The 25,076-nt window shown below is 30.7% G+C and overlaps 1 protein-coding gene across 1 annotated transcript in view; it reads right to left on the bottom strand.

Annotated features, from left to right (window-relative positions):
* Positions 1-25,076, bottom strand: part of LOC122630452 (hemicentin-1-like) — a 60,744-nt gene that overhangs the window by 7,021 nt on the left and 28,647 nt on the right. The window contains exon 3 of the mRNA XM_043814945.1: positions 7,247-7,460. Coding sequence (XP_043670880.1) covers positions 7,247-7,460 — 214 coding nt within the window. The remainder of the gene's footprint in view (positions 1-7,246; positions 7,461-25,076) is intronic.

Below are 25,076 nucleotides of genomic sequence, written 5' to 3'. Positions count from 1 at the left end.
AAAATTCTTGGAACGAATCAACTATTGTCTCCCTACTTCTATACTCCTCTTCCCCGTTATCGTATAAACATTTTTTTACTCCCATACGCTCGAAATAATTAATTTTCCGTAAATACAAACTTAAAAAGAGACGTGAGAAGAGACAATTAACTCGAGAAACGGAGCTTAAAATAGGAGATAGCGCGCTCGTTATTATTATCCCGATAATGTTACGTTGTTGTAACTGCTTGCAAATGGAACAAAAAAAAAAGAAAAATAAAAAAAAAAAAATAAACAGACTTCTCGCTTTTTATACGTGAGGATGATCCGAAGCGAGGGAGAAAAAGAAAAAGTATGGTCGACGTATGAAATGGTATACCGTCGTTGGTATAGATATTATGGCGCTATGTCGAACGCGAGTACGAGCTCAAGATGGTTCGTGATACGTAACATAACGTAACGTATACGAATAACATTTCAGAAAGATCTTCGAATTTCCAAGGTAAGCTTTAATCTCGAAGGTACGATGGAAGGTAGGAAAGGAGGAAGTAAGGAAGTAAGGAAGGAAGGAAGGAAGGAAGGAAGGAAGGAAGGAAGGAAGGAAGTGAAAATATTCAACCTTCGTCTGTCCGTTCGTTCGTTCGTTCGTTCGTTCGTTCGTTCGTTCGTTCGTTGGTTGGTTTGTTCGTTCGTTCGTGCGATCGAAAGGTGACATATTTGTTGAGCCATGAATTCCCACGATCGTTACCGTTTGCGGTCGTTACTTAAATCCTACGTCAGCAGCATTTCCCGTTAGACCTTGCGAAGTAGAAGAGAGAAATCGAGAGAAATCGAGAAAGATATATATATGTATATTTATGTGTGTGTGTGTGTGTGTGTGTATACATTTATAAATATATAGGTAGATATATACAGAGGGTGTCCCATTTGAAATTTCGGACACGACTATTATGAAAAATTATAGAACGTTCGAAAAGAAATTTTTCAAGCGAGATTTATTCAGTTTCGCGGTGGAAGACTAACGAGAATCATTTTATGGTGGGTAGACATTTCTTTTTTTTGAATCAACTTGCTTCCGACATATCAAGGTAAATTTTTTCTTTTTCTTTTTCTTTTTCTTTTTTTTTTTCTTTCTTTCTTTTCGATATAAAAGTATATATTTGAAAGAGATCAAAGCGTCTCGTTGTTAATAAACTTTTGAATTAGAAAGTTGAGCTACGACACGTTCGTTTAATAACAACAACGTAGAGTTTTTTTTATAAAAAGAAGAATCTAAAGAAGATTTATAAATATTGTAAGAAGTAACATTTACCTCAAAAAGTTTTATTTTTTTCAAATATTTTTCTTTTCTATTTTTTTTTCTTTCTTTCTTTTTTTTTAATCCGTTCGAAAGAGACACCCTCTATGATGCAGGATGTTTCAAAAATACGTGGGTATAATTTAAATAAGAAAAAAAAAAAAAAGAATTCGAATGAATAGCAAACGAATGCAGTTACAATATGCATGCCCATATGTCACCCTTATTTCGCGAGATACAATTATTTATTTTTTTTTTAATTTTCTTTTTGTATTTTTATTATATCAATCTTTTAGACTTCTTTTAGACGACTTACGAGTTAAGTATATTGCCAATAAAAAAAACAAGCTTTTTAAACTTTTTTAAACTTATCGTGATTTCGACGCGTATAAAGTTGAATGTCGATATTGTCAGAATTTTTTGTGACAAATCCTTTTGGAACATCTCAACGTTATCTCTCTATTGTCGCTTCGTGCTTTAGATGTGATCTAAATCTGATCTCGTCGCTTACCGCACACCAGAAATAAAAATTTACTGGATTTAAATATAAATATAGCGATGTTGTACGTCGAAAAATTGATCGGTGTTAAACGATCGGTCCGATTTATCTACGTGAGAATAAAAAAGTCGTTTTTTTTCTTTTTTTTTTTTGACAATTCGTTGAAATTAGAAAGGTGTGAGTGAGTAGGGGGTATGAGGAAGGGGTTGCTGCATCACGAAAAACGATTGTATCTCGGAAACATCTTGGAAGATCGATCGTATCTCTTATTTTATATCTGCTGATTGTGGCTAGTGGTGTTATTGACCGTATGTTCTGAAACATCCTGTATATATATATATATATATATATATATATATATATATATATATATTTGTACAGGATATATGTATCATTCTGTACAAAAATATATATATATATATATATATATATATATATATAGAGAGAGAGAGAGAGAGAAAGTAAGAGAGAAAGAGGAATACAGTATACGTATAGATTCGAAGTGCTAAAAGCTTTGTATTAGAGAATAGTGATAGAGAGAGAGAGAGAGAGAGAGAGAGAGAGAATCAAGGCTTTAGGAATTTTAAGTTAAACCGTTGGTCGTTCACCGAGTATAAGAGGATCGAGATTGTAGAGTTAGATGTGTGTAGGTGGTTGCAGAAGGAGAACGTTGAGAAAGGGTGACACACGTTCGTGGCAGAAGGTTATAGGATCAGGTGTTACGTAGCAAGGTAAACACCAAGTCGACACCCAATGACGGCCTTTGACACGCTTTTACCTTTAGACAGAGAGAGAGAGAGAGAGAGAGAGAGAGAGAGAGAGAGAGAGAGAGAGAGAACTCCTTCCCATTGCTGTCACGGCCAAATGCGAATCGACCCGTGCTATCGAAAGATTTGGATCGAGCTTAAACGCGTCGAATACACTATGCTACGTTGGAAAAGGGCCATGAGTTCTCATGGTCGTTGCCAAATACCGTCAGTAAGCCACTTTCGATGGCACTATCTTTTTCTCTCTCTCTCTCTCTCTCTCACTCTCGCTCTGTCTCTATGTGTGTGTGTTGTGTGTGTTTGTATGTATCTTTCGAGAAAAGCAATTGCTATTTTTTTTCTTCTTCTTCTTCTTCTTTTTCCAACATGTTTTTTTTTTTACACTTCGATGTGATGTTTATTTTTTTATTCTTTTTATTCATTTGAACGATCAATCAAGATCGATCACTTCTTCAAAACACTTTATTTGTTTAACAAGAAAGAGACAGAGAGAGAGAGAGAGAGAGACAGACAGAGAGAGAAAGATATATATATATATATGATCTTTTTATAATATTTATATGTATATATTTTATATTTATTTTTCTTAACTATTTATTATTTGTTTTCATATAAAAAGGTATAAAACATACAATGGTCACGCGCTATTGCATCGTTCTCGATTACACAAAATAAACTTCGTCGAATAAACTCGTCGAAGTGTATAAGTATTTATCGTTGAAAAACAACAACGGAAAAGAAAAAAGAAATCATTTTTTTTTTTTTTTTTTTTTTTTTACTATGAAAAAGAAGTTGAAACAAAAATTATTATAATATCGAGATATCACACAGTTCGCTAATTCACTAATTCCTTCAAACTTTTCGCGTTTCTTCGTTCCATGTTATTTTTTCATTAAATTTCGTTAAGCTATCGTTCACATCGGTGACTCGAAATCTCATTAAACAGAAAAAAAAAGATATATAATATATTGAAATCATCTCGGACGATCGAGTTAGATATATACATACATATACATACATACATTCATACATTTATATATTTATACATATATATATATACATACATATGTATGTATGTATGTATCGTAACTATTGGGAGATCGTAACACGAAATTCCTTTTGTTTCATTGGAACATTCATTCCGACACGACCTTTCACGTTCATCCAATTTAATCTTGGAGCTTTACGCGAGTCGACGTATCGCGCGCGAGTTTGCCTAAGCAAAAAAAGAAAAAAAAAAATAAAAAAATAAAAAAATAAAAAAAATAAAAAAAGAAGAGAAATCCTTGAAAGATCGTAAAAAGTTCACGACCTTATAGATCGCAGACCGAACGAAGTGGATTCGTGGCAATCTGTGTGACATATACGTGAAGCATGGCGAATGAGAGATTGGGAAGAAACGAAAAGGAAAAAGAAATAAAAAAAAGAAAAAAAGAAAGGAGTCAAGAGAGAGAGAGAGAGAGAGAGAGAGAGAGAGAGAGAGAGAGAGAGAGAGAGAGAGAGAGAGAGAGAGAGAGAGAGAGAGAGAGAGAAAAGGAAAAAAATTAGGAAAACGAAAAAAAAAAAGAAAAATAAATAAATAGAAAGAATAAAGAAGAGAAACGAAGAAAAGAAAGAAGAGAGATAAAGAAGGGGAGGTAAGTAGAATAAAGTAGTAGAAAAAGTAATAGTAAAATAGATCGCGTCGGCCGAGGTCGATGGGAAATCTAAATGCAAATATCTAAGCGAGAATAAATTCGTGTAAAAGGGGTGGTACACTACCTCGAGAAAGTAGAAGAAAGAAAAAGAAAAAGAAAAAGAAAAAGAAAAAGAAAAAAAAAAAGAAAAGGAGAAGAAGGTTCACGCGTTGTAATTCAAGGCTATACCTACGTACATTTTTTTTTTCGAGCGTCTACTAAGATCTTTCCCCCTTCTTATTCTTTTTTTTCTTTTGCTCCTCCCTTTTTTTTTCTTTTTGTTGAAATTCAAGGAAGAAACGTACGAGTCTCGATGAAGAAAAAAAGAAAGAAAAAAAAAAAATGGAGAAAAACAAAACTTACAGGGCTGTATCTACCATAAGGCGTACCAAGCGTGCAATCTGGGACCTCATATAAGAAGCATTTTTTCACAAGATCTTTTATTATATTTTTTCTTATATATATGTATATATTTGTATTTTATTAAAATGTTTATTACTTTTGACAGGGAAATGTTCGCACTTTTATTTTCAATGAACCGAAAATAAATACATAAATAAATAAATAAATAAGTAAGTGAGTGAGTAAAGTGTATGGCAATATCATTTCAAAATGTTATACTGTACTATACTTGCCTTTTATATATTTTTATTTTATTGAAATGAGAAGTATATTATACGAAAATGTTCGTACTTTTATTTTCAGTAAATTGAAATAAATAAATAAATAAATAAATAAATAAATACGTAAATAAAAAGCTTACGGAATCATTATTTATAAATCTTACACTATTTGCCTTTTATATATTTCTATTTCATTGAAATGCAAATTATATTGCACGAAACGTTTGCATTTTTATTATCAATAAAGTAAAAGAAAGAAAGAAAGAAAGAAATAAATAAATGAATGAATAAAATGTATGGGAACATTATTTCAAAACCTTTACACTACTTGCCTTTTATTTATTTCTATTTCATTGAAATGAAAATTATGTTACACGAAAATGTCAGCACTTTTATTTTCAATAAATCAAACTAAACTAAAGTAAAAAAAAAAAAAAAGAAAAGAAAAAATATAAATAAATAAAAAAAAAAGAAGCATACGAATGAAATAGACTCGTTCCTTTGACAAACCCTTAATGACGTTGTTCGTAAGGATCTTCTTTTTTGAAAATAATAAGTGCAGTTCAAAAAATTACTAAACACGATGAGTTATTGAATGATAATAATGATGATGATGATGATAACGTTGACGATAAAGTCATATTAAAAATTGAAAAAAAAAAAAGATGAAGAGAAATTGTACGCCATGAGTCAGAAATAAATGCTAACAAGGTTTTGTATTTCGTCGGTTTAGATTCTCGTTATTTTTTCGTAAAGGTCGCCGAAAAAAAAAAAAAAAAAAAATCTCTTCAAAAGGTTGCAAACTAGAAGAAGTAGCAGTTCTACTTTACTTTTAAGTTCTCAAAGCCGTTTCGTTCGTCGGAAAGCTTAGAAGATACCACCTGCTACTTGTTGTTTGAAATAAAAAAAAGAAGAGAACGAATGACCGAGCAAAAAATTATGAGTACCTGAGTACTAACAAGATAGAAAAGCTGATTTCTTATAAATAAGAAAAGCTGTGCGTCTCTCACAAAAAAAAGGCTGAAGAAATTTTTCAACAAAATTTATAAGTACATCGATATAAGCTCTTTGCTAGGTCGCACGTTCCTTTCTCTTTTCTATTTTCTTTTCTCGTTTATTCTACGTGAGCTTGTACATAAAAAACCTTACTTGTATGTCTGTAAAAAAAGAAATATTTTAATATTTCTTTTTTCATTTATTTATTTATTTATTTATTTATTTATTTATTTATTTATTTATTTTTGTTTTACGTGCATATAATAACCATAGAATTTTCCTATCGAACGATCTCATCATTAACGAGACACGTTCATACGTATAATTTACGAAAATTGCTCTTGTTCTTGTTTTAATCATTTTTACGAAAGAAAGATACAGATAGATAGATAGATAGATAGATAGATAGATAGATAGATAGATAGATAGATAGATAGATAGATAGATAGATAGAGAAAGTAAAACTGGAGAAGAGAACTCTTGATCTCTTAACGAAATTACTTTCTCTCGACATTGGATCTTACACGAGGATCCAACAATTCTTTTGTCTTTGAGATTAAATGACTTCTCTCTCTCCCCCCCCTCTCTCTCTTTTTAATTTTTTTTCTCAGATATTTTTTTTTTTTTATTTTCATTTCTATCTTTACTTTTTCCTTCTAGCTATTCTTCTCTCTTTTGTGTTTGCCTCTTCTTAATGACCGCAAAATGTCGTTTTCTCTTGTTTCTTTCACAAATGTATAACATAAAATGTTTTAATTTGCGGAAGGATCTTTAACAAGACGGAAAGAAATTTAAATAGATTGGAAAAGATTCGACCGACGCCCCGCAACGTCGCTTGAATTCAACATAATCGATTTGATAATTACGATGAGTAGCAAACTCGGAACGTTAATTGCATCGAAACAACACTCGTTATTAAAATCCTCGACGAGCTATTATAAAGGCACATGCACGTAAGCCTGAAATTATCTAACTATTATTCCAGTGTTTTTCTCGAATGTACGTACTCATTAAAAAAAAAAAAAAAAAGAGGAAAAAAAAGATAAAACAAAAAAATACACAGATGATTCGAGCGTATCCCTCATTTTCGTTTTTTTTTTTTTCAATTCATCGTCGAGTTGATTGATGAGAAAGGAAAGAAATGAAAAAGCAGAAAAATAAAAAAAAAAAATAAAAATTAATTCGAATTAGCTTTCTTTTCTTTTTCTTCTTTTCCTTCTTCTTCTTCTTGTTATTCTTCTTTTACTTTTTCGTAATAATCTTCAATGAAAATGACAATCCCTCGAGAAAAATAAGAAGAAATAAAATATAATAAGTAAAGAAGAAGAAAAAGAGAGAAAAAAAGAAAGATAAAAAAAAAGTAACTACCCTACGATATTTTGTTGATTATTAAAAATGATCATGCTTACCAACAATTTCCAGGTTTAAAAATATGCTTTTAGGAGGATGGGTCGAAACTTGGCATTCGTACAGTCCTGCGTCTCTTGCTTGAACATACTTTATTTGCAAAGTCCAATCCTCGCTGTGGTGAAAGTGAATAGCTTGGAAACGTGCATCGTTAGCGTATGTTATCAGACCGACTGTTAGTAATTCCTGAACAGCCTTACGCTTTATCCACGACACCTGAAACACGATTTAAAAAAAGACACTTGTCAGTACACATGGTAAACCACAGATCGATCAACTATCAGAAATCGATTCTAATCTCTCTTCTACTCTATTCTATGCACGTACGTATATATATATGTATATATGCATATATATATATATATATATATATATATATATGTATATATGTATGTATGTATGTATGTATGTATGTATGTATGTCATCTTGTCTCTTTTCTATGTAGATATCTACATATGTATATGTGTAAAGAGGATTCACGGTGATATGAAAAAGTTCGCGGTTCGTTTTCACTGACAAAAATTTCGAGCAATCCTTTTTCTCTTTCTCTTTATGTCTCTCTCTCTCTCTCTCTCTTTTTTTTTGTTTTTCTTCCTTCCAATAAACTTTCACGATTTTCGTAATATCGCATATCGATTTTCTTTGAAATTTCGTTTGTCTCTCGCTTAACATCATGCATCGTAGAACGTAGAAATCCGTAATACAATGTTTTAGATACCAGTCGTGATCACATATTATAGTTTTCGAACAAAAAGCAAATTTTGGCAAGATTTCTGCTCTATATCAGTCTCTTTCTCTCTCTCTCTCTCTCTATCTCTATCTCTATCTCTCTCTCTCTCTCTCTGTTTTTCTCTCCCACTATTCTGTGCAGAAGCAGACATCGATTACGCAGAGAACAGTATGTATGTGCGCTTGCGTAAGTAGTACATCGAATTGTTGGCTAGTATTTACTGACACGTTTAATATAATGAAATTTAATAAACAAAAAATTAGACACAAAAGAGAGAGAGAGACAGATAGAGAGATACAAAGAGATCATTAGATAAAGACAGACAGAGAGAGAAGATAGGTTTTATAAAATCCGTTTAACCAGAACAATGTTGATTTAGAAATCTCTTCAATTAATCACGTTTTGTTACACAAACGTTCTTATCAAAGGATTCTAAATCATGTTTTAGTAAAGATCTAGCTATCTATCTATCTATCTATGTATGTATATATATATATACATACATATATATATATATATATATATATATCTATACATAGCTATGCATGTACGTATGTAACTTACGTTACACTAATGCTAGAAGTGTATTAGTCATCCTTTCAAAACGTACATATTAGACGTTGGTTTACCTCCTATTATGTATTCCAAGCAGCTTTGATATTACGAACAGTTAGATGCTTACATACGCGCTCCCGATCGTTACCAAAGAGAATTGATCACGGTTAGAAGCTCACTGATACTGATACTGTATGGATATAAACCAAGTGACTAAACGGTGCTGTCGATAACGATACGTAATAGTAATAATAATAATAATTATTATTATTACGACTATCATTATCATCGAATCGAACGTTTAATACGAACCAGATATTTGAGAACAACTATGAGAATCTTGTTCGATTTCGTTTTAATTAAGCTCGTTTCTTTTTCTTTTTTCTTTTATTTCTTTCATCTCTCCTAAGCTCCGACATATCGATTAGTTTCGTATGATAAATCGTTTTTTTTTTCTTTTTCAATTATTTTGTTAATTTCTTTTTTTCTTTTGACTCAGTCTTATAATTTACACCCATTTTTTTTTTTTTTCTTTGTACGCCCGAAAGGATGCATCTATATCGTATTTTCGAAGTTTCTTTCTTATTTCATATCTTAAGGATTAATCGATTTATTTCTATTGGATATTTCACTGGTAGAATTTAAACACGCGTGAACGATATTTGTTTGATCGATATTAAATCTTTTCGGAAATGATTTAGATAATAAAAAGAAAAGAAAAGAAAAAAAAACAAAAAAACAAAAAAACAAAAACTAAAAAGACCCACTTTTATACGAAATATGATTTTAATTATTAATTATGAAATTATTAATTATTAAACGTTGAAAATATTTTTCTCATAAAGAAATCATGTGATAAAAATCATTTGCAATTTTTTTTGTTCGATAACCTATCACCTCACATACTTTAAGGGTTGTTTCTTCGTCGAAGGCCGATCTATTGTCATTGTTAACAATTCGTGTAAGCAAATTCTAATTTAAGATAGTCAAAGAACCATATATTTGAGAAGGGCTAAGACCCTTCGTCGTCTGCATGAAGCTTGATAACGGTAAATGACTATTACTCGTCGATAATGGTAACATTGTCATGAACGTTGCCGCAACTATAGTCAAAGCAGTTGCTTTATGCGTCTTTGTTATTATCTCTGCTTTCGCGATAACGTCAATTTATTACTTGTTTGATGGGATAACCATAAAAATTTTATTAGAAACAACTGGTTCTAAGTTTATATATGTATATATTGGTATCATCAGCTCGTATATGATTTTTTTTTTTCTTCTACTTTTTATTAATACTAAATAGAAAAAGCAGGATGATAGTAGTTTTGAAATTTTAAGACACGCATATAAATATCTATTATTGCAGTTTTATTTCACTTAAAAAAGTAAATAAATAAATAAATAAATAAATAAATAAATAAATAAATAGTTACTTTATATACGAAAAATTAACATTCACTAACAACGAATACGTCGTATATTTAATATAAATTATATCAGGAAAGATTTGACGTTATGTAAAAGATTCGTTTAAACAGTAGATAAAAGAAAAAAAAAAAAAAATATGTAGGCTATAGAATTTCGAAAGATTTTGTTCTTGCAATAAAATTTTTACGAGAGCCATCGTTCTTTTATTTTGATAAAGGAAGATATATCGTGGCATATGTTATTAAGTTTATGTACTCTAAAATTGTATATATTCTCTTTTTTACTGACAGTAAATAGAAATAAGAATGATTTTATTTTCTTTGATTTTTTATTATCGAATCACTATCGCATAACTTTGAAGTCGCTCGTAAATTTACATTTTATTTTACTTCTTCGAAATAAAATAAATAATTATTTCGTATTGAAAAAAATAAAATTAATATCTAATAACAACGAGCACTTCGTGTATTTGCTATAATCGAAAAGATTTATCTCTAACGTTGGAAAAAAGAAAAAAGAAAAAGTAAGTTCGTAAATTATTAAAAACTCACGGTAGATTTTATTTTATGAACGAAACTTTTACGAGAGATCGTCGTCTTCTTATTTTGATAAGAGAAGAGATATCGTGACGTGTGATTCTAAGTTTGTTGTAAACTAGTAGAAATTTTCTTTTTTTTTTATTAACAGCAAATAGGAGAAAAACATGATTCTACTTTCGCGATTTTTACTATCGTGTTACTATCACGTATATAAATCTACACTTTCAAAATCTTAACTACTGTTAAGAACGAGATAAATAATTACATTGTATTAGAAAAATTAATAACGTTGTATATTTTATTTCGAGCAAAAGCAAAAGAAAAACAAAGAGGAAGAAAAAAAAATAGATAGAAAGGAAAAGTTAAATCGCAAATTATCTGTATAGATAATTGTAGTTTCTAACTAGATTAATTATAGATTCTATTCTATGAATGAAACTTTTATGATATACCATAGTCTCCTTCTTTTGATAATAGAAGAGATAACGTGACATATGACGGTAGTTATATGGATCGTTAAGGCAATCTAGACAAGAGTTTGATTGCTCGCCAAACTCGTTTTCGGCTAGGGTGACTCGTTACATCATTGTTAGAGATTTAACGTGCTCGTAGAAGTCAATCGTACATCCTTGACTGTAGAAATAATTGTGTTACATGGATTACTGTCAGCAGTGCAACTCTATATGCTGTCGAATATACTTGTATGTGCATTTAGGATACCTATATATATATATATATATATATATATATATATATATATATATTTAGATATATATATATAGGGTGAACGGATATCGATCATGTTGATTGTAGAGAACGTAGGCGTTAATAATCACTTCATATCGACAATGTTCGAGTATCATCGAACGTTAACAATGATCGACGAGCATCGAATGCTCTACTATTCGATAGATATGTATGTCTACTTTGGTGTCAATTTATATACATATGTCTATATCAATATAGTTACTATACTAATATGTATATAATACAATCTACCAAAAGAATCCAAATGGAATCAGTCCGACGAATATTATATTAAAAATATTATTTTATTACCTATCGATACGAGAAAATTTCTATTATTCGATAACATGTATATTAGTTGAATCCTGCCAGGATATTTTTTTTTTTTTTTTTTTTTGTATAGGATAACACTATTCTTTTTTTCTTTCTCTCTTTCTTTTTGTTATGTCTTTGAAAAATTGAAAATATATAAGTAATTCGTATCAAATGATATATATATATATATATATATAATATTATATTTAAATATAATTCGCTTCGATTTATTTCCCACAACGAAAGCAAAGTACGAGTTTTCTTTTTTCTACTTTTTAATTCGAAATATATTAATAAACGACAAATGAAAATGAATGAACGTAAAATATTATCAAATTATATGATCGATCGTATATATATACGTGCAGTCAATGATTATGAAAGTGATTTGCACAAAACAATTATCAAAAAAAAAAAACAAAATAATAATAACAACAAAAACAATAATAATAATAATAATAATAATTACAGCATTGCTACATGAATTACGTAAGAAATAAATGATCTATCCCCTTCCTTTTTTTCTTTTCCTGTTTTTGTTTGTCTTGCAATTGTCTCATCCTTTTATAATTATCAATTCATACATAAACGAATAAAACAATTGTCGTAATTATCTTAAATCTCAATCGTCATAGATAAATCTAGATGAAACACTTTTCCTATTTTATTCATTATGTAGATAGATGATATATAAATACATACATAGATATATAGATATCTACTTTCAATTGTAACAGTTAACAATGATAAATATCTAGGAGCCTGTCGAAAACGATCGATGACTACCGTACGACCTCGGTAAAATGTTTGTAATCGGTAAACGTCAATAACGCTTTCGTAACGTTATCGAAGATTCTCTGGTTTGATCCCTTCGCGAATGGGAAAACTGACAAGAAACACCATATCAGAGTTGGGCTAGCAATCGAGCGAGCGAGCGAGCGAGCGACCGAACGATCGAACGATCGAACGATAGATCGATCGATCGATCGTGACACACAGCTTGATTGCAAACGAAATTTCGTGCTACCGAAATTGACCGTGATGCTTTCAGGAAAGGACAGAATTCGAGACTGATAACGAAATCTCTCTCTTTCTCTCTCTCTCGTTTTCATTCTCTCATCCTCTCACCTTCTCTTTCTTTCTCTTCCTCTCTCTCTCTCTCTCTCTATCTCTATCTCTCTCTCAGTCTCTGTCGTTCTTGTATATCTATCACGAAACTTGGACGATCGGATAAGCTCGTCCTTTTTCGAGCGATATCGAACGCGGAAGAAAGCTGTTCGTTCGTTCGTTCGTTCGTTCGTTCGTTCGTTCGTTCGTTCGTTCGTTCGTTCGTTCGTGACGTTCTCATTCGTACGGTCACGATCAACCGAAAAAAAAGAAAAAGAAAAGAAAGAAAGATCACATAGATCTTAAGAAATATCGTCAAGAAAGACCATCGTCAAATTGAATTTTTGAATGATTTATACGAATGATTGATGATTATTATGAAATGGATTATTCATTCCTGTCGGTATTTTATTGTTATTATAGAGAATATACGTCTATCGATTGAATTGTAAAAATTATTAAGTTTCTTTATTTGTCGATTCAATGAATTAATGGTATCTTTAATGTCAATGTTATTAAATTAGTGAATTAGTAACAACATCGATCATTCTCTCGCTATCGAGTTTTCGCATGAAATGAAATATCTTTCTTTTTGTATTTTTTTTTAGCGATGCTATTTAAAAGTAAAAATTCGGGAGGGAGACAAAAAAGGAAAAAAGAAAAAAAAAAAAAAAAGAAACAAAAACGAATTTACGATACGTCAACGTTGACGGAAGGCAAATCATGAATTAAATTCATCTGATTTATTTGACAAAGAAATAGCTTTTATCTATTTCCAATTGTTATGAGAAAACAATAGAATGATAGTCAACGATGTCATGTCGTTGCATGACATTCGTTAAAACGTGTGAAAATATCGATTAATAATTTATTTATGGATACATACATATATTACGTCCAGCGAATCATATATAACGTGTAATTTGACCAATTGGAAATTAATTGCTTTTAAATCTTCGTATCGTTACTAAAATATGTGATAATTGTAATAAATTTGCTTATCAATCATATTCATTTTCTATGTACCGACGTATAAATATAAAAATACAAAATCTATTAACGATCATATTACATAATTTATATCTATTAAGCGTTATATATAGATATTCTAAAAATGAATTTATCTATTCATAATTATTTATAAAATTCACGTGTTAGTTCTTTTACAATATATAAATCGATCCTATTACGAATACCTAATACGATTTATATAATTCTGCATACGATCGATCTAACGAATTTAATATTTTCAATTTGTTATAACGAGTCCGGTGAAAAAGGCAAAAAGAAAAAAAAAAAAGAAAAGAAACAAAAAGGAAAAAAGAAAAAGAAAAAATACAAGTGAAGTAGTTACAGGTTACTACTACGTAAGAGAGTTCGGCAAACTAACTTGGCAAGAGAAGCGCTATCAGACAGACTAATCCGTTGATCGTGCTACGTCGGACACGATAATAAGTCCCGAAGCCAAAATTGACCACGAAGCCGGATATGGTAAAAGGGGGCCGTTGTCTTCACCGATAACATCTCTCGCATTAAGTAATCCTTTACTATGCTTTAGTCTTCTTTCTTTCTTTCTTTCTCTCTCTCTCTCTCTCTCTCTCTCACTTTTTCCTTCTATCTATCTATCTCTTTTTTTCCCTGGACTATGCTTCGAGAGTTCGCTGTCTTATTCGATATCGATAAGCATTATTTAAGCTTCGATGATCGATTTCGAAATTTGTATTGCCTTTCTCAGCTAGGGTAAACGTAAAAATGGCAAGAAAGAAAAAAGAGAAGAAGATGAAGAAGAGGAGACGAAAAGAAGAAGCAACAAAATTTGTGCAGGTACAAAGAAGGTGTATAGTTACTATTCGGAGTTAGGTAAGTCAGTAGGTAGGTTGGTAGGTTGATAGGTTGGTAGGTTGGTAGGTTGGAAAATTGGAAGAGTAGGTAGAGATTGGTCGGTGGGGATAGACGGTCGTTTTACTTGGTCGATCGTTAATTAGCCATCAGTCATTAGCGCTAATTACTCCAAGCTTCCTTTATTAGATCTCAAACACTCTCTCTCTCTCTCTCTCTCCTTCTCTCTTTCTCGAAGAGAGTAAGAAGTCCTATCGGTCCAAGTAATCGTTCGATTCCATTACGAAATGACTCGTGAGAGAGTAAGAGCGTGTGTGAGAGAGAGAGAAAGCTTCAAAGATAGCGAGACAAAGATAGAATGAAAATAATAAGTTCTTCAATAGTTTCAAAACGAAATTCTCTTATGCTTGTCTTCGAGATCGTTTCGTTTCTAATGGATAATACTCGGTGAAAATAATATTACGTCGAAAGTTTTAACGCGGATCTCCTAATTAGATTTCCTTTCTCTTTCTTTTTATCTGTCTTTCTTTCTTTCTTTTTTTTTTGTTTTCTTTTTTTTTTTTTTTCTTTAATCCTCGCCTTTTTTCCAATTTAATCCTTTGCGAAATTGTATCCGAACAAGGAGCAACAAAGAGAGAAAACTCGTTTTGTTTCATTTCTGTTTCGTTCTCTTGTCCTTTGATGAATCGAGAAAAGATATATGGAAATTTAATAATCTCGTTTTTCGGGAACGTTCATCTCTAGGAAGAAAGGAAGGAAGGAAGGAAGGAAGGAAGAAAGCAAGCAAGCAAGCAAGCAGCAGAATGCAATCAAGAAGGAAAAGAACGAGAGAGATAGAGAAAGACGGAGAAAAGATAGAGAGAAAAAGAGAGAGAGAGAGAGAGAGAGAGAGAGAGAGAGAGAGAGAGAGAGAGGGAGAGAGAGAAGGACGAGAAATATACGGAGAAGGTTGGATGACAAATGTAATTTTTCGCGAGACAAGGAATAGTGGTCGAGACAGCTTGGAGTGTAGCAGAGATATGACAATATTTTCTATGTTAAATTACTATATGCACCTTTTGGTTGCGCTCGCGTGCCAAAAGACAAAAGATTAAAAAAAGAAAAAAGAAATAGGATAGACAAAGGAAAAACTAAATAAATAAATATGTATGTATATATATATATATGGGGAGAGAAACTGTTCCATTATATTATTATTATTATTATTATTATCATTATTATTAATATTACTATTATATATGGAAGTACTTATAATAATTATAATTACAATGAAAAAATGAATAATAATAATAATTATTATTATTATTATTATTATATTATTATTATAATTATTGTAATTATAATTATAATAACTATCTAGTCTAATATCCTATCTCCACTTTTCGAGTTTTCTCAACCATACTTGTTTTCAGCAGATATTTTCCAAAAATATCATACAGACAGAGGATGCATTTTCGTATTTACACATTTTACTCGTTCAAATATTTACTCTCCTTTTTAAAAAGCATCTCTTCGCCTATCATATACGAGCTCCGTAAGAAAATATACATGTCAACATACTAATTCTCGAGTTATTCATTGTATTCGGAAACGAACTCGTTATTTGCGTCCTGGTTATATTCTTGAACTCGGCACGTACGTAACAGAGAGAAAGCGAGCTAGAGATCAACGGAGAGAAAGAGAGAGATAGGAAACATTTCCTCGATTTCAGTCAGCTGAAAATAATGGAGAGCATCAAGCAGAATATTACATGGGTGACATCACGAAATGATGTCAGATCACTTGTGGTCAGGATATATGTACCTATGTAATATAATATATATGTAGGCGATGGATATCGGTGTCCTCGACGTGATATTTCTTTGATGAAGAGACAGACAAAGATAGAGACAGAGACAGTTTCCACAAACGTAAGTTATACACACACACATTCACATTCACATTCACACAGAAACACATATATATAAAACTCTCAGACAAAATTTACTTGTTATCAAGATTAAGATAGATCACGAGTTTTGCCTAAAGCAAGGAAAAGATTTTTCTTTCTTTTTATTTATTTTATTTTTTTTTTTTATTTTTTCTTTATATATATATATATATTTTTCTCTTTTACATCTGTTCCAAGTTACATCCTTACGACGATTGACAATCAACAAATTTTTTCCTTCTCCTTTTTCCTATTACACTATAACATCGCGTATCTCTATTTGAGGAATAAGAAGTTTGCTGAAACAAGTAAAGAGGGATGTTGGGTTGATGATATTGTATTTATGGACTGTGGTTGTTAGAATTGACTCTGTGTATAAATGGAATTGAAACAACGGACATGGAAGGAAGAAAATGAAAGAAAAAGAGAAAATGGGAGAAAGTACATTTTTATTTTTTCTCGAATCACTATTCCAATTTCGTATTTTTTTTTTTTTTCTTTTCCTTTTCTCTTCTTAAATTGACCTCACGACTTCGATAGGGTGATCGAGAAAGAAAAATATGAGTAGTACATTGTAATCCTATAATTCCTTGTTATTTTCTCTCTCTCTCTCCCTCTCCCTTTCTCTACCTACCTATCTTTATCTATCTTTATATCTCTATATATCTCTTGGATATTACATACTGTTATTATACACATAAGTGTAATACTTCTGTGAAAGTTTCGAATCTCGTCAAAGTTCCAAACCCTTGAAGATACGCGTAGAACGTATTTACGTTGGTATGTATATATATATATATATATATACACACAAGTATATATGTATATATGTATGTATGTACATATGTACGTTTAACCGATACAAGTTGGCTACGATACGCGCCTTCGTCGTTGTCCCTAATCGTCCGGATAATGGAATCTCCCCCTATAGAATTCCGTTTCTCCGAAATAGCTGTACGCGTTAATGCACTCGATAACCAGTTTCAAGAAGCCGAACTACATTGCGTTTATTATTATACCGTGTAGTTACTGGACTAAGGGAAAAGTATTCCAAGATCTTCTAGCGGTTTCAATCGAAAAGGAAATCCTTCTATCCGTATTTGTACGTGTGTGTTCGCGTGTGTGTATATCTGTCTGCAAGGTTAACTGTGGTTGTGAATGAATCTGTTCGAGAATTGACTGTCTCTCTCTCTCTTTCTCTCTCTCTTTCTCTATATCTTTCATACCCTTTAACCTCTCTTACTTACGTTCTTTATTCCCCTTGCTCGGTCTTTCTCAGCCGATCGATTGTTTCGAGAACATTAAGAAGTACTACCTTTGATATAAATTCTTTCGTCGATGGAAATCCAAGGGATTATTCGTATTACTTATAAATCTTCAATAGAGATAATACGATATATATATATATATATGTATATATGTAGATATTATATATGTCAACTATCATACGTCTATCATGGTTATGTGGGTTTCTAATTACGTATATTCTGTCTATCTATCTATCTATTTATCTATCTATTTATCTATGTATGTATATATGTATATATGTAGGTATATACGTAAGTAAGTACTTGGCACAGAGAAACACGTCGAGTCCTTTATTCACTGCTTTTACTAGGGACACGACAAAAAGCAAGAATCGGATACACGTATCTCATCGTGTTTTGCAGCTGTAGCTTTTTAAACGACTAAAATAAGCGACTCATCTCAGAAGAATCGAGAGAGAGAGTACTTGCTTTTCTCTCTTTCTCTCTCCCTCTCTCTGTCTTTCTCTCTCTCTCCATTTCCTTTTTTATTTACGAAACTTCTATATATACGCACATCATATGTATATATGTATATACATTGAACTTGATTAATGGTAGCAAGATACTTCGATGCTTGTCTAAGAAAAAAAATTATATAGAACGTAATCACAACTCTGATAATAATAAGAAATTAGAAATGTTTTTCGCACCTACGTTCCACTTGCACATGCAAGGTGCATTATTTAAATATGTTTCTCAATGATAAATCGAAAATATATAATACCGTATACTTGGTAACGTTTTAAAAATGGAACAATCACGATTTTTTCTTTTTCTTTTTTTTTTTTTTTTTTTTTACATATTTTTAAACAAAATTTTACTCCCAACAGAGATCGATCGAGCTGACGGTATTTGCAAATCGTTCGTCTTTTTCTTCTTTTTTTTTTTTGTTATAACAAAAGAAGAAAAAAATAATATAAAATAAAAGCTATCCCTGATAAAGTTGAAGGGATTTATTTTTTTCTGTATTTTTATCGTTGCTGAAACTAATGACTATTTTCTTTTTTTTCCTCTTTCTTCCTTTTTTTCCCCTTTTTTTTTTTATTATTTCCGTTTTATTCCGATTTTTTTCATCCTTCTATCCTTCACATACCATATACGATACTCCGATGTTAATCATTTGAAAAATTCGAAACATTTCATTGAAAAGTTGTACAATTTAAAAAAAGTTTTCTAATATATATATACACATATTTTTCTTCTCTTCTTTTTTGTTTTTTTTTTTATCTAGTCCGTACAAAAAATTTTTTTTTTATTTATATATATATATAAATCTACTAAAAGTTTATATATATATATATATATATATATATATATATATATCTACATAGAAATGTTTTCTCTTTTATGTTGCATCACGATTTACAACAATTGGAATTTATTCGGTAGAGAAGAGAGACAACATTTAATTAACGAACGTTTATCCTTCTGATCCTTTGCATTCACTGACCTCACTGATGAGTTAGTGCTTTGTTGCTTTGACGAAGGAAAATTAAGCGAACGGCTGGTTAGATCTATCTAGCTTTGAAAGGTAAACGAATGTCGTCGGATGAACGTTGAAATAAAAGAAAAAAGGGATAGAGAATAGAACGAAAGAGAGAAAGAGAAGAGAATAAGGAAGAAAATTTTCATCAAAAGCAAATATTACAAGTATATACGTATGTATTACTATTTGTATAATATGAGCCAAAATGTGATCAAAAATTCCTAAATGGAGGATCAAAAGTTTCTAGATTGGGGACTCCAAATGTTTTCCCAAGTGATTTTTAATAAAAATCAATTGTTTTGACACGAAAACTGTTTTTAGACATTTCATAATTTCCTTTTTTTTTTTAAATTAATAAAATTATATATATAGTTCGTAAAAATTTGCTTAGATCTCTAAAAAGAAATTTATCAATGTATTCGTATTTATCCTTTCTATTAATTTTCTTTTTCACCATTTCTTGTGAAACAATTTAATTTCAATATTTGCTACTATTTCTCTCCTTTATTTCTCTCTCTCTCTCTCTCTCTCTCTCTCTCTCTCTCTCTCTCTCTCTCTCTCTCTCTCTCTCTCTCTCTCTCTCTCTCTCTCTCTCTCTCTCTCTCTCTAAATATATATTTATCTCTATATATATATATAAGAGATAGATACACACACACACACACACACACACATATCTATCTATCTATCTCAATTGCAGCTCTAAAGATTAGAGAGAGAGAGAAACGTAATTTACTGTAAGATATATACGATGTATAGAGCTTACATACTCACATACATACGCACATATATACACAGATATAGATATATTGAAATAGCAATCCTCTCTTTGATTCGAACCGTCTTTGAACGATTATTGAACACTCCTATTGATATCAATGCAAAGTAGCTTTCCAATCGGATGGTATATCAATAATATCAATACCTATTACCGCTCTATACTACCACTTAAGATTAAAATTTGACCTTTCAGTATTAACCCCTATGAAACTCAAAAGACAGATTACATTCCACTCCAGTCTTGGGCGGAACGTGCGGTATTTCTAAGTAGTAAAGGATGCATGGAGAAGAGAATCCATAGATGATTATAACTACGCAACCCAGACGCAACCCAACCTTAACTTCAAGAGGAAAAATATCCTTTCAACGTTAACGTGAATATATAATATAATCCTCTCTACGTTTATTTCATACCCTTCTAATTAAATACACAGCCGTCATAACATATTCAACAAATTATTAGGATTAAGATCAAAGGATTTTTTTTGAATACATACGTACATATTAAGAGAGATATAAATTCATATAAAATATAAAGTGAAATTTTAAATCCTTCGTTTGCTGGATTTCACTGACAAAGTATATCCCATCTGTTTCTAGTGTGTTAAAAGTTTTCAAAAGGGGTCTCAGTCGAAAACTTTATGATCAATTTTAGCCAGAGCTGGATTACTTTTTCCAATGCTTTTTGAATATATATCTACAAATCGATATGCTGCGACATCGTTAAAATTATATAATGAACTTCCGAGAGTAGTCTGAGATGAACGACGGAAAAGAGGATATGTATCATCAGGGAGTTTATTATTACCGTGAAAATTGTCGACAAGTAGATAATACGAACGCTTTCCTTTTGGTAAAATCAATTAATTATACATCTCTAGTCCTCCAGTCGCTAGATATTTTTGTACCAACTTTCCTATTCAAATACGTCTTAAAGGATAGTATTTTTTTTTCACCCCCTATGTTTTCCTTTCCCATTGCTTTTAACGTAATTCGTTTTATTTTTCTTTTCGTTTTTTTTCTCCCTTTTCTTTTTGGGAAGAAAAATAGAAGAGGAAAAGATCGAAGAAAAAATTAAAAATTAAAAATCTCTAATAAAATGAGAGAGAGAGAGAGAGAGAGAGAGCATCTGGTAACTTTTTTCTTTTCTTTACTTTACTTTTTGTTTCTTTACTTTTTTCTTCCCTCTACTTCTCTACCTATAATAAATTATTTAATCTGCGACACATTGAATACGTACAGTTAACATAGTTTACTCAAGAATTTTCAATAGTCAATTCTTTTTTTTTTCTAGTTTTCTTGTTTTCTTGTCAAAAACATGTAAACAGTTTTCCGGTTTCTCCGAACGACTTTACAACATTTTGAATGATTTAATATCGAAACTAACTAAGTTTAGGACCGACATCGGATCAAGAATAATGTATGTGTGTGTATGTATGTTCGTATATATATATATATATTTGTATATATATGTATGTATGTATGTATATATTTAAAGTTTATGTAAACGAAGTCATAGGGAAAAGAAAAAGCAATAAAACGAGTTTACCATTTTTAAGTCTCAAGTGACGTGATATACCTTGCTCTTTGATAAAAGTTAAATTAACGCGTCTACGAACGTATGTTAGTAGATACATATATATGTACACGCATACATATATATATATATACACACATACATAGATATTATGTACGTACTTACACGTTTTATCAAGCTATAAACTCTTGCTCGTATTTCGGCCGAAAATGTTGAAAATTTACTTCGTCCTAGTTTTAACGCGAGAGGTGAGATAACATCGCGAGTCACTCGACTTATGTACGGAAAGAAAGAGAGTAAGACAGAGAGGGAGAGGAACAGAGGGAGGGAGGGAGTAAGAAGAAGAGGATGAGAAGAAGTACTTTGGTGGTTAGGCGTTCACCTTTCCTATTTTACATGTGTGTACATGTATGTATATGTGTATATATATATATATATATATGTATGTATGTATGTATGTATGTATGTATGTATGTATGTGTGTAAGTACGATCTACGCTAAGTGAACAGTTTATGTATATGTACTTACATATATTTCTACGAAAGAAATATTACTTACGAGAAACTTGGTTTTTCCTATTTTTCTCTCACCCCTATACTTGTTTTACTATATATATGTGTATGTATGTAAGTATGTATGTATGCATGTATGCATGTATATATGTATGCATGCATGCATGTATGTATGTATGTATGTATGTATGTATGTATGTATGTATGTATGTATGTATGTATATATGTAAATATATGCGTAGTAGAAATATGCGAACATTTATTTTTTATTAAATTCAAGATGGTCGGAAAAAAAAACGAATAGATGTTAATAAAAAAAAATATTGAAAAATATTTCCGCGTTCGTCAATTATTACGCGCGTAAATATTTTAATATAATTAATCGCTGCTAAAATGAAAGGATAAATGATTGAATTCTATTGAAAATTATTTCATGGAAATAATTTAATATAATCCATTAAGGAATTATTAATCGATAAAAATTGTTACTAATTAACAGCAATATTCGAATTTTTATTGAAAATTATTTGACGGAAATATTTAATAAGATCTATTGAAAATACAATGGAAACTGTTACTAGTTAATTGAAACATTTGTATCCTGAACTCTGTACGAGGTTTCGTTATTCTTTCCCTTGTTTTTCTTTCCTTTTTTTCTTTTTAGTTTCCAGTAAATTTGACAATCGTGTTTAAAAAGAGAAAGAGATTGAAAAAAGCTTTTCTCTCACTTTACGTGACTTTTACGATTCTCACTATTTTTTCTTTTTTAATTTCTTTTTTTAATTCGTTTCTTTTTTCTATTTCTTTTTTTGTTCTGTCCAAGCTCGATGACGACCCGCTCGTGAAATCAAAATTTGTTGGAATGCTCGTTTTCTCTTTTCATCTCTCTCTCTCTCTCTCTCTCTCTCTCTCTCTCTCTCTCTCTCTCTCTCTCTCACTCTCAACTCGATTTCATTTCATACGAGTATTACACATAACGTAAGTATTCGCGTGGGTAAAATTTCGAATCTTTTTGGTCATCATTTTCACACGTACAGATACACACGTACACGCATATACATATTCTCTCTCTCTCTCCCTCCCTCCTTTTTTCTTTCTTTATTTTCAACGCTACTATGATTTGCACTTTACTATAACGAGAAATATATGTGTACACTCGACCCTCTTTATTCCTTTCGAGACATAAAAAAAACAGAAAGAGAGAAAGAAAAAAGAAATAAAGAAAAAATTCGCGATATCGCGATATATATATATATATATATATATATATATATATATACACACATATTTCATACATTGTTCTTCATAAACGAGAACAAAGACATTCCTCCTTTTTTCTTGAGTATAACATCTCTCCTTGTCAGCATTTTGTTCTAACGCATTATGGCTATCGCCAAAGGAAATTCTCCCATTTACAAAACGTTTCTCTTTGTGGTTTCGATGAAGAACTCGTTAAAACCTTTTTTTTCGAATAAACGAATAAATAGATAATCGAACGCAGAGACACGTACGATGAAAATTGAATAACTCGTGAAAAAAAAAAAAGAAAAAAAAATTTACCTACGATTTTTTTAAAGATCATTTACTTTATTCATTTATTCATTTGTTATTATTATTATTATTATTATTATTATTATTATTATTATTATTATTATTATTATTATTATTATTTTAGATTTTATCGTTTAATAACATTGATTATTACGTGTAAGAGTTATCTGGGCACGATTTTCTCGCGCAACATTACTCTTAATATTTTTTTAAATAACATAGGGATTATATTTTTTAAAAGTAAGTATACGTACGTAGATATATATATATATATATATATATATATATATATGTAGACGCAGATAATTTGTAGTTATCAAAAATCAAAGAAATAAGATAAATCTAATCTTTGTTATTAATAGAAGATTAAAGATACAAAATTGAAATAGAAAAGTAAGCTCGGAGTATCATCGAGATAGTCGCATGTGTTTCTCGGAATAGCAATACTGGAGTTTTCTACGGCCAAGAGAGAAAGGGAGACAGAGACAGAGAGACAGAAAAAGAGAAAGTGGGAGAAAGGGAGAAAACGAATAACCGAGTTGCGGAAAGTTGCCTCGATAAGATTGAAAGCAATGGGTGGGTGATACATGAAAATTGGATCTTTTTAGAAGCAGCATGGTACGCTCGATCGCGTCCTGTCTTGAAAAAGAGAAACTGTTTTTCGAAAGTTAAAGACGAACGTGAATTGTTCCTTAATAGAAATGAAAAGCAAGTTGTCATATTAAATTTTTCTATTCTTTTTCTTTTAATATCTCGTACGAAAGTAATTTATATATTTCAAGAAAAAAACAGAAAAAAATATAATATATATATATATATATATGTGTGTGTGTGTGTGTGTGTATTTAATGTTTATAAATTATAAGTATATAATCTTGAATAAAACGTTCTTTATTTACCTACTTCGTACAAAGAGCGCTCGTCTTTGGTACTTAAAAAACATTTAACATTTTCTGTTTTTTATGTTTCCCTCTTTTCTACTCTTGCATATTACGTTATTACGTTATTCATTTTATACGCTCGTTAATTATTTAGAAAACAAAAAACGCGTTCGTTCGTTCGCTTTCTACGTCTCTTTATATAAAAAAAAAAAAAAAGAAAAAAGAAGAGAGAGAGAGAGAGAGAGAGAGAGAGAGAGAGAGAGAGAGAGAGAGAGAGAGAGAAGGAAAAAAGAAACAAGGTAAAGAAGAAAAAAGACGGCAAGCAAAAAATATGAGAAGAAAGAAAAAATCTCAGAAAGTACACCTTTATTTTTGTTTTGTCGATTCGTTGTTTTTTCTCTTTTTTTTAACTCGTAGCAACAGAACTCATATATGAGAGAAAAAAAGAGAGAGAAAGAGAGAGAGAGAGAAAGAGAAAAAAAGAAAAAGAGGAAGAGAGAGAAAGAGAGAGAGAGAGAAAGAAAGAGAGAGAGAGAGAGAGAGAGAGAGAGAAAGTCGCAGGCTTTGTTAAATAACTGCTGCTCGT

The sequence above is a fragment of the Vespula pensylvanica genome, chromosome 7 (assembly GCF_014466175.1).
Source record: "Vespula pensylvanica isolate Volc-1 chromosome 7, ASM1446617v1, whole genome shotgun sequence".
Lineage (NCBI taxonomy): Eukaryota > Metazoa > Arthropoda > Insecta > Hymenoptera > Vespidae > Vespula > Vespula pensylvanica.
Note: the sequence above shows the minus strand (reverse complement) of the source record. Positions and strands in the feature narration are given on the sequence as shown.